The sequence below is a fragment of the Myotis davidii genome, unplaced genomic scaffold, assembly GCF_000327345.1.
Source record: "Myotis davidii unplaced genomic scaffold, ASM32734v1 scaffold1491, whole genome shotgun sequence".
NCBI classification, from domain to species: Eukaryota; Metazoa; Chordata; class Mammalia; order Chiroptera; family Vespertilionidae; genus Myotis; species Myotis davidii.
In genome coordinates, this window is record NW_006282604.1 from 381764 (window position 1) to 393686 (window position 11923).

Sequence of the window (11923 nt, forward strand, 5' to 3'; positions counted from 1 at the left end):
TCTATAATTGAAACACTGTTTCAACTCCACTCTGAGATCCCGGCTGGCTGAAAGCAGGTTTCTGGGGTTTTGTTTAGCTTCTATATTTGTAACAATGTTTCAAACTGCAAGCTCAGATGATGGCAAGCCAGGCGGGGAACGTTTGAGTCCTCCATCACTGGAGCAAGCAAGCTTCATGTTCACTTCAAGCTGCCTGGCTGCCGGCCGCCATCTTGGGTGGCAGTTAATTTGCATATTGCCCTGATTAGCCAATGGGAAGGGTAGCGGATGTACGGCTAATTACCATGTTTCCCTTTTATTAGATAGGATAGTACGTACACTATAAAAATAGACATACATCTTAACATCATGATAAAAGAGATATTTTCTTGATTTGTGGTAGGAACAAAGAACAGTAGAGTGGAAAAGAATTATAGTCTTGAACTAAAAACACACACACGAATTTGAAGTCTAGCATTACTACTTATTAGCTATGTGGTCTATAAAAAGGTAGATTATTACCATCTGATTCACTTTATAATGGGTGAGACCAACTGCATTATTGGGTTTATGAAAGAATTGAATGAAATAAAGTATATGACTTTATAAATAGTTGTTTTTCTATTTTATATGGTTAAGTGAGAAAGTTTGTCATAAAGAAAGCTGAGGTTAGCCTTGAATGAGAGAAAATGACACTAAAAACTCTAACTAAAATACTCATGACATGGCAGGTGAGACATCAGGAAAAAAACACTCCCATTTTAAACTAAATATCACTCTTTTCTGAATATCCTTCAAACAAAGACACATGGGTTAAGAAGGAGAGAAGAAACTTTTCTCAGACTGTCTCTGAGTGATCTTTTCACCTACTAGCTATTGATTTAGGAGTTAAATATGTGTTTGTATACCTTAAAACATGCCAGTATTACTTATATTCATTTAAAAAACATTTATTTAAAAAACCCCGAGATAATGGCAATTTTAGGAAATACTTTTCTGTATCACTACAGAAAAAACATATTTCCAATGGAAGTGATATGCCATTATTATTAAGACTAGAGGCCCAGTGCACGAAGTCATGCATGGGTGGGGTCCCTCTGGGTGGCCTGTGGGGATTGGGTTTTGGAAATAGGCCCAAAACCCGAAATCCAACACCACCTGCAGCTCCTACCTGCTGCTCCTGCTCATCCCAGCCCCACTGCGCCTGCCGTGGACTCGCACCCAGTCAGTCCCGATTGGGAGAGGCTCATGCTGCTGCAGCTGCACTTGCCTACCATGAGCCCTGCATCTGGTGCCTGTGGAATCGGGCTGAAACTAGCTCTCTGACATGTCCTGAGGGGTCCCAGATTGCGATTGCAAGAGGGCACAGGCCAGGCTGAGGGACCCCACAGGTGCACGATCGGGCTGCAGAGGGACCACGGGAGGGCTCCAGGGTGTGTCTGGCCCAGACTCACCAGTTCTGATCTGGACCAGCTGGCCAGGGAGGGACATGGGAGGTTGGCCAGCCGGGAAGGGACCGCAGGTGGGCTCCAGGGCATGTCTGGTTCATCTTACTCAGTCCTGATTGGCCAGACCCCAGCAGCAAGCTAACCTACTAGTTGGAGCATCTGCCCCCTGGTCAGTGCACGTCATAGTGAGCAGTTGAGCAGCCTTAGCATATCATTAGCATATTATGTTTTGATTGGTTGAACAGTTGACCGGTCACTGGATGACTGGACACTTAGCATATTAGGTTTTTATTATATAGGATGCCACCTGATTTCAGGGAGGTTACAATATGAAAAAAACATGTTTTGAAATAGATACAATAGTAAATAGTTCCAAGAACTTAATCCAATCTTGTTATTATATTTCTGATGTAAACTTGTCCTTTTAAAAAGCATTTACCTTTTGCGTCTACCAGGAGACATTAAACTGGCATGAGTTTTCTTCTCCTGAGGACCAGGAATGATATTTAAAGTCTCTCCAGCTGTATTTCAAGAAAACAAAAAAAAATGAAATTGATTAGTTTTCTAAACTTGAATCAATGGAATAAGTAGCATTCCAAAAATTTTATACATAATTCAGTTAGTATACTGAGTATCTACTATGCACAAGGCACTGTAGAAGATATTAGGATGAATAAAATATAGTACCCAAGGTTTAAGGTTTTGCAATAAAACACAAAGTACAGTATAATCTCAAGAAAGAATAGCATGGCAGAATGAAAACTATAAAAGGTATAAACTAAGTGTATAATACAGCGTATACATGCTAAGTGCTTTTACCCAGAGGTATAAAAGAAGTTGGAGAAAAGATGGAAATGAGAAAGAATGTAATGGATGGCAATGAATTTTAGCTGCACAGAAGAGAAAGACAACTGGTCTAGAAACAGAAAGCTGGCACCTCAATTCTAATCCCAACTCTGTTATTAACTAGCTTTTGCCCCTTAATATCGTGTGTTTCAAGGTTTCAAGTATACAACAAGCAAGATGTACCCAGATAATTTCCAAGTTTATCACTAGCTTTAAGATTCAGCCAGGAGTATACAGGATTTTCAGTATGTAGAGATGGAGGTGAATTGGAAAACACTCCTCATTCCAGAAGGGCAGGCCAGCATCAACAAAAATATAAGGCAGTGGAGAAATATAACGTGTATTCCTTTTAGAACAGACATAAGAATCCTAAATTAAAATATCTCATAGATTTAATAATATACTATTTTATGGCAAATTTATCGAAAGTCTTTCTTGCCTTTTTGGGGGGCTATTTATTTTACACTATGAGTATAAAGACAATAATATATCATCTCACACAATTTGATTAACAACAAAATTTATGAGCATAAAATTTAAACTTACTGGTCACAGTGTCTTGAGATTGTGAATGGTTAACCACTACAAAATTTGACCTCAAAGGAACTGAAGTTTGGCTAGTTGGCCGAGTAACTTGTGTAGCTGTCAAGGGAGCAGTAGTAAACTGTCCTGAGAGGTACGGTAAAGTTAGCACTTCTGAACTGATGGGAGCTGCTTGAGATGCAAGCCTTCTCTGCCGTTTGATTTCCGCAATTCCACTTCTCGTTCGGGCTGAAACACAGGAGAGTTTAAAAAACTGACTCAATGTCAGATTAGTGTGGGAATTTTAAGAAATCTACATGACCCATAGACTACTATTTAATATATTAGAATATTAGATCTATTGAAAAGTAGCCGTTAAAAATATCAATTAAGTTTATGAGACGTCATAAGAAACTGAAGTAAATTACAACTATAAACTAAGAGTATATTTCTTCTGTTATAATTCATACTAATACCACCTCCAAAAATCAGAAAACAAACTTATGAAATGAGAAAAGATGTAAATACACGTAAGAGCCAATGAGAAAAACAGAGAGTACAGTGCTTAAATGCATAGTTTTACAATAAATGAAGATGTTATTTCCTACTATGAGAATAACTATACTTAGAAAAGCAGTTTAAACAAAATATATACTTAGCATACATGTGGTATTAATTAAAATGTTCTTCTGACAGAGTTTAAAATAATTCTGAACATTATTTTGATTTAAAGTTGAATACCAACCTCTCTGATTGGCAGCAAACCCTGGGGAACCTTGCATGTTCCTAACAAATAAAACAAAGTAGTTAGACATTACGAAACTTCTCTTGCCAAGTTACACTCTGATTTAGCTGCAGTCAGACTTGAAGGAAATTATGAGTTAAAAGGCAATAGATCAAAAATAAAATAAAATAAAAGGCAACAGATCTTTTTCAGACAAAAAAGACAAGCACATTTTGCTTGTCTGGGGGCGTGCTGGCCTGCAAACTGCCAGCGGCCCCTCGCCCAAGCCGGCTCTGCCCCGCAGTGGCGACCCCCACCCTGAGGGGGGCGTGGATGACCTGTAAACTGTCTAAGCCCCTCGCCCAGGCTAACCATCACCCCCAGTGGGGACCCCCACTGCAATTGGGGGTGTGGCTGGTCTGCAAACCGTCCATAGCCCCTCGCCCAGGCCGGCCGGGCCCCACCCATGCACCACGCCTCTATCCTATATCCCATAGCCCCTCGCCCAGGCCGGCCATGCCCCCAGCAGGGGACCCCTAACCTGATTGGTGGTGGGGCCGGCCAGGAAACCCTGCGGCCCCTCGCCCTGGCCAGCCGGGCCCTACCCATGCACCACGCCTCTATCCTATATAATAAAAGGGTAATATGCAAATTGACCCTAACTGCAGAATGACCAGAACAACCGCTGGACCAGTCACTATGAGGCACACTGGCCACCTCTTGGTCCCTTCCCCTGGCCATCAGGCACTGATCACCTAATGGTGAATGGGGAACCAGAGGTGGGTGGCGGGGCCAGCTGTGGGTAGCTGAGGAATATGGCCCTGATTGAAGACCAGGCCTAGGGACCGTACACACGCATGAATTTCGTGCACCAGGCCTCTAGTCTATAATAATAAAAGTGTAATATGCAAATCGACTGAATAGCAGAAAAGTCTGGCTGACCACACTATGACACGCAATGGCACCAGGCCAGCCAAGGCAGGTGTGATGCGATTGGTCGGGGGGCCCCGCCATCACCCCATGATTGCCCCGCAGAGGGAGGCCCAGGCCACTGAAGCTATGGTGGGTGTGTGGGGCCAGCCAGCGATCGCCCCACAAAGGGAGGCCCAGGCCAGCCAAGTGATCGTACCCCATGCCTGTCGCCTGCAGAGAGGGAGGTGACCGATGGTGGGGGAGGCAGGGCAGCGCCACACAGATGGCAAGCAGTGGCAGCGGTGGGGGCGGGGCCAGCTGCCGGCAGCTGGAGGAAGGAAAGGCCCCATAGGCCCTGATCGCCGGCCAGGCCTAGGGACCCAAGCCGCGGGGTCCTGGATTGCTAGAGCTCAGGCCAGGCTGAGGAACCCTGACCCCTGGGGCATAAATTTCGTGCACTAGGCCTCTACTCTCTTATAACTACAGAGTGCCTTCCTAGAGAAATTCTGACTTCACATATGACTCCAGACATAAATACTTCAGAATACCAAAGCTGATTTCAAAGGACGCCCTGCTTTTACCAAATTTATGACTATGACATTATTTCATCCAACCTCTAAAAAAATAAAGCAGACACATACAAGAAAATTCAGAATACAAGTTGATTCTCCTTTTATTATGATTTGGAGTTAAACAATCAGACACTGTACCACTGTCCTAGAATTCTGTCAAATAAGTCGCTACCAAAAAGAGCCACTTACTGAATCAAATACGTAGTTTTATTTACACAAACCAATCTTGGGAATACCTGGCAAAGGGCCTTTCCTTCATATGTAACACCCAGTCAATAAAATATCTCAATAACTTCTAAGTATTTATAGGTGTTAATTAAATTGTGAATATCTTTGAAGTTTACTGGCAAAAGAAGAAAATATAAGAATCAAGAAAGAGAATAAAGGTAAGACTAGCAAATAATATGTGTTACAGTTAGATATAAAACATTTGGAGTAGTTTAGCAGTTTAAACTGAGGAAGGAAAATGAGGCCCCTGCTGAATTTAAGTGGGCTATTCACCTGTAGCTCTGGGAGAAAGGGTAAGAAAGTAAGGTTTCATACTAGAGTCAATAAGAGATTTTATAAAATTAAAATCAATGGGGTTGTCATTCCAAGGACTTGACCTAGGTAGAAGATAATTAGTACTATGTGAAAATCTCAAAACAGAAGATTTCAGAAGTATTATCACTCAAGTTGTTGCCTTATGAGGGAAAATGGATGGGCATGGATTCCACACATCAATACTCTGCAAATGTAATGGAAATGCAACTGTATAAGGGAATTCACAGAGGACTGGGATTAGAAGATTTGTATTGACACTAGAGTGGGATCAGATCTATATTCTGACCAGAGATCTGCCTATAAATTGCTATGGGAACTTGGAAGTATTCATTAAACTTCTCTAAGTCTCAATTTCCTCTTTTCTAAGGATTTTATTGAAGTATGAAATCATTTCAAGTTATTCCAATCAAAGACACAGAAATAGCAATAACCTCTAGAGTAATTTCAAAATTAGATTAATGTTATATAAATGTACCAGATGGGTTATAAGAAGATTTAAAAAACTCAGTGATTCTTATATGTTTGCATCCCCAAATCATTATGAAACAGGAATTTTGGGGAGGGTGTGTGTGAAAAAGACAGGTTTTAGGAAATTTTAGAAATTTTGGAAATTAAGGGGACCGTGAAGGAAGCAAAGGACTGCAGAGTAGCAGAAGGTATATTTCCATATAATAGGGAAGCTGAAAAGCTGCAACAGATAACTTTCCATAGAATGAGGGAGCTGGGAACAGCAAAAGCTCTATATCAGGGGTCCTCAAACTACGGCCCGCGGGCCACATGCAGCCCGCCAAAACATTTATCCGGCCAGTCGGGTGTTTTTGCCGCTGCTGCCTGCTGCTTAGCAGCCGACTAGTTTTTTTTTTTTTAAACTATACTCCAGCCCTCCAATGGTCTGAGGGACAGTGAACTTGCCCCCTGTTTAAAAAGTTTGAGGACCCCTGGCTATACTTACAAAATAAAGAGAAGGAAGCCCTTCACCCAGAAGAAGAAAGCCCAAAGGGAATAGGAAAACAATGAGTAAGGATAGAGGGGGTGGGTGAGGGGGGTGGCCAGGGGAGAACTTCACATGTCCCATGTGAGGTTGCACCTTTGAGATTAGGAGTTACTATAGTAACCAGTCTAAGGGAATAGTGACCAATCAGAGGGGATACCAAGGCACCATATATAAGCCATAGGGAAAAGGCAATCAGTGGGACCCTTTCCCCCTCTCCACGTGGAAGTCCATTCTGTGGGCGCTTTCCCTCTCCCCACCTGGGATTCTGTACTTATTCTTCAATAAATCTCCACCTTTGCTTACTACTCTCTGTCCGTGGATTCATTCTTTGACTCTGGCAGACAAAGAACCCGGTTCCAGTCCAAAAATTCCATTTCAATTATATATATTCTGATAAGCTTATTACATAAGATTTTCATTACCTGATCTGAGAAAGTGTGTGGTCTAGCTTCTTCCACAGAGATGACATAATTGCTGGGACGTGACTTGATGTTTCTAAATCATAACAGAAAAAGTTTCTTTAAAAACCCCAGTTGGAAAAAATATATCATTTAATTTGACTATACAGAGAAAATGAATAAAAAAAAGTTAAACTTTTATTTCAGCTGTTGACATTATACTGGGAACTGAAACTATAATGAGATGGCTTTCTTTTTCCTTAAGCCATTGAATATCAGAATCAATATGAGTGAAAATGGACATTTGTGAAATCTCTGAAGCTTAATTTCAGAGATTATCAATTTTATATCTTCTTTGAATTAAAGACAACCATTTTTTTTTGGCCCTAACCGGTTTGGTTCAGTGGATAGAGCGTCGGCCTGCAGACTGAAGAGTCCCAGGTTCGATTCTGGTCAAGGGCATGTACCTTGGTTGCATGCACATCCCCAGTAGGGAGTGTGCAGGAGGCAGCTGATTGATATTTCTCTCTCATCGATGTTTCTAACTCTTTATCCCTCTTCCTTCCTCTCTTAAAAAATCAATAAAATATATTAAAAAAAAATAAAGAGAACTATTTTTTTAATCTTTATTGTTGAGAGAATTACAGATGTCCTCCCCTAACCCCCAAGGCCTTTACCACCTTATTGCCTGTTTCCCTGGGCAATGCATATATGCATGTAAGTTAATCTCTTACTGGCCCACCTCTCTCCTTCCCTCTGAAAGGTGTCAGTCTGTTCCATGTTTCCATGCCTCGGCTTCTATTTTATTCGTCAGTTTATTTTGTTTACTTGATTCCACATATAAGTGAGATCATGTGACAAGGACAAACTATTTTTAAATCTCTGTTCTACCTGACATCATGTGATATTTGAAAGTGAATTAAAATAATTTGTAAAGGTTATGCAAATTCCTATGAGTATGGAAATTAGTTTTCAACATCTAATATTTTTATTTACAAAGCACTGTGATTGCTCAGCAACCCTTACAAAAAGTCTTAGCCAGTTACTATACTTGGAATCACAGACAAATTTCTAACGATGTCTTTTTTAGGATGTGCTCTAAAGCTATAATGATGGGAAACTCATAAGATGTTTAAAATCTTTCCCATCCAATGTAATAAAAGGCTGATATGCAAATTGACTGAATGGCAGAACGACTGGTTACTATGATGTGCACTGACAACCAGGGGGCAGACGCTCAACTCAGGAGCTGCTTCCTGGTGGTCAGTGTAATCCCACAGGGGGAGCGCCAATCAGCCAGAAGCCCCGAGCAGGGTTCATGGCTGGTGAGCACAGCGGCCATGGCAGCGCTAAGAATATCCGACTGCCAGCTTAGGCCTGGCTCCCTGTGGGGAGCGGGTTTAAGCCATCAGTCAGACATCCCCCGAGGGCTCCAAGAGTACAGGCTAGGCTGAGGAACATCCCCTGAATGCACTAATTTCATGCACAGGGCCTCTAGTATATTTATAAAAACTCAAACCAGAGGAAGCTATTCAACATAAAAGTGGGATATAAACACTTGTATTACAATCACATATTGTTTCTGATGTCATTTACACTCTAAATATTCCTATATGATAGTTAAGAAACTTGGGAAAAGAAAATGTTGGCAGAAAGATCAAGAAACCTTCTTAAAGAATTAGAAATGAGATTCAGACCCTGAACTTCCAGAACTGTTATTACTTTCTGTAATTTCTAGTTTTGTGATCCTGGAAAAGTTATCTGGCTTCTCTAACCCTCAGTTTTCTAATACTTAAAAATAGGTTGAAACAAATAATCTCTTACTGAATTATTTCTTTTCTTATAAAATATATATTTTTTGTTGATTTCAGAGAGAGACAGAAACATCATGAGGAGAAAGTATCATTGATCAGCTGCCTCCTGCACACCCCCACTGGAGGATCGAGCTCACAATCAGGGCATGTGCCCTGATCAGTAATCGAACCATGACCTCCTCATTCATTAGTCAATGTTCAACCACTGAGCCATGCAGGCTGGGCTCTCATTGAATTATTTTAAGGACTAAGATAAACGTTACAAAGCATCTAGGTACAATGCTGCATACAGACAATACTCATTAAATGTTAAGTTAATTTTCTTTTGATATGTTATCATTTTATGCTAAAAACTGTTTATTGCCAATTCTTTTGTTAATGTTGTAAGCTACAAAAATAATAAATATAAGAGAATAAACAATTTTAACTTTCTGCCTAAAACATTAATTTAGGAAAGATTCTTTTTTATTCTGATGAATAAAAGCCAGAATTTTATGACTGGTTCCTGTGTCCAGATTTACACTACAAACTTAAAATTAAAATATTAGATTGAAATTTTATAACATATAACATATTCACCAGGGTAGATACCCAAGGTAGAGTTTTATTCTATAGCTTTTTAAAAAAATTTTTTTATTACAAATGTTAACAGATTTGTAAGTTACTTACCACTCAATATAAACACAAACTATTAATATGCACTTCCCAGTAAAATTTATCTCATTGTAACTGAGACAAGTTTTATGGTTTTTATAAGGTGTTATCATCCTTTAAAAAGCATTTGTAATGAAAACAGATTAAGTACTGTGTAAAACAAACCAAAAAAATCCCTGAACGAGAATACTTACCTTTTGTTTTCATAGCTACATACTCATTCAAAATTGTTGTCAAGTTTTTTCCAAATAATGACTGAAAAGGAAAAGATCAAGCATTACCAAAACTTTGTAAAACGACCAATAATTTCCGACCATGAAACATTTTGCTATATAAAAGTTAATAAAATATCTGGACTGCAGAGTAACTGATAAAATATAAAGAGCAGATCATCTAAAATGAAAAGTCACTCTATTAGGGGCTGCAAAAAATCTGCAGTTTATTTTTTCATTAGATTCCATATATTAGTGAAATTATATGGTATTTATCTTTCTCTGACTGGCTTATTTTACATCGCATAATACTCTCCAAGTTCATCCATGCTGTTGCAAAGGGTAAGAGTTCCTTTTTTTTATATAGCTGCAGAGTATTTCATTTTGTAAATGTCCCATAGCTTTTTTATGCACTCATCTACTGATAGGCACTTGGGCTGCTTCCAAATCTTGGCTATCTATAATAATAAAAGTATAATATGCTAATTAGACCAGACAGCCGAATGACCTTCCAGATGTCATTCCAGACCTCCTTTCAGACAAAGCTGCAGAAGCAGGGGCTGAGGCAGAGGCGGTTAGGGGCGATCAAGCAGGCCGGCAGAGTGGTTAGGGGTGATCAGGCAGGCAGACGAGCAGTTAGGGATGATCAGGTAGGCAGGCAAGCAGTTAGGAGTGATCAGGCTGGCAGGCAAGTATTTAGGGGCAATCAGGCAGGCAGGCAGAGTGGTTAGGGGTGATCAGGCAGGCGAATGGTTAGGAGCCAGTGATCCCGGATTGCGAGAGGGATCCTGATTTGTGAGAGGGTGCAGGCCAGGCTGAGGAAAACCCCCAAAGGCATGAATTTTGTGCACTGGGCCTCTAGTCCTATCCTATCTAATAAAAGAGAAACATGGTAATTGGCGTACGACTGCTACCCTTCCCATTGCCTAATCAGGGGGATATGCAAATTAAATGCCAACCAAGATGGTGGCCGGCAGCCAGGCAGCTTAAACTGAACATGAGGCTTGCTTGCTTCAGTGACGAAGGACTGCAACGTTCCCCGCCTGCCTTGCCGGCCTCTGAGCTTGCAGTTGAAGAAACATTGTAACAAATATAGAAGCTAAACAAAACCCCAGCATCCAGCTTTCAGCCAGCTGGGATCTCAGAGCTGGAGTTGATACAGAGTTTCGATATAGAACCTAAACAAACCAGATGCCTGTTTTCTGCAGCTGAAGCCTCAGAGCTAAAGCTAGCCCAGAAGAAAAAAAAAAAGAAGAAAAAAAGGAGCGGTTGGGAGCTTCAGTCACCCGCCAGCCTGAAAACAGCCCTCAGCCCCTCACCCAGACTGGCCAGGCACCCCAGTGGGGACCCCCACCCTGAAGGGTGTGTGACCAGCTGCAAACAGCCATTGTCCCCTCATCCAGGCTGGCCAGGCCTAGTGGGGACCCCCACCCTGATCCAGGACACCCTTCAGGGGAAACCACCTAGCCCCCACCCATGCACCAGGCCTCAATTCTATATAGTAAAATGGTAATATGCCTCCCAGCACCGGGATCAGCGGAGCTGAGAGGCCTCCTGGCACCAGGATCAGTGTGACGGGGCAGTGCCCAAACCCCCCGATTGCCTTGCGGCTCTGTGTGTGACAGGGGGCGGGGCCACAACCTCCCTATCAGCCCTGCTCTGTTCGTGACAGGGGAAGGCACCCCAACCCCCTGATCGGCCCTGCTCTGTGGGTGATAGGGGGGAGCTCCCCAACCCCGATGGGCCCTGCTCTGTGCGTGACAGGGGGTGGCACCGCAACCTCCCCATCGACCCTGCCTTGAGTGTGACAGGGGGCGGTGCCCCAACCCCCCAATCGGCCCTACCCTGAGCGTGACTGAGGGTGGCATCGCGACCTCCCAATCCTCCCTGCTCTGTGCCTGCCAGGGGGCGGCGCCCCACCTCCCCAATCGGCCCTGCTATCAGCCCGACCAGGGGCTGCACCTAGGGATTGGGCCTGTCCTCTGCCACCCGGGAGCAGGCCTAAGCCAGGAGGTTGTTATCTCCCGAGGGTTCCCAGACTGCCAGAGGGCACAGGCCAGGCTGAGGGACCACCCCCCCCCCCGCGTGCACAAATTTTTGTGCACCAGGCCTCTAGTATAATAATAAAAGCCTAGTATGCTGCCTTGGCTGGTTTGGCTCAGTGGATAGAGCATCGGCCTGCAGACTCAAGGGTCCCAGGTTCAGTTCTGGTCAAGGGCATGTACCTTGGTTGCGGGCACATCCCCAGTGGGGAGTGTGCAGGAGGCAGCTGATCAATGTTTCTCTCTCATCAATGTTTCTAACT

The 11923-nt window shown here is 42.5% G+C and overlaps 1 protein-coding gene across 1 annotated transcript in view; it reads right to left on the minus strand.

The window, feature by feature from the left end:
• Positions 1-11923, minus strand: part of NPAT (nuclear protein, ataxia-telangiectasia locus) — a gene marked incomplete at its 5' end in the record, with an annotated part of 34699 nt that overhangs the window by 19087 nt on the left and 3689 nt on the right. Inside the window, 5 exons of the mRNA XM_006753147.2 lie at positions 1867-1948; positions 2820-3044; positions 3541-3581; positions 6963-7035; positions 9601-9661. Of these exons, the coding sequence (XP_006753210.1) occupies positions 1867-1948; positions 2820-3044; positions 3541-3581; positions 6963-7035; positions 9601-9661 (482 nt within the window). The remainder of the gene's footprint in view (positions 1-1866; positions 1949-2819; positions 3045-3540; positions 3582-6962; positions 7036-9600; positions 9662-11923) is intronic.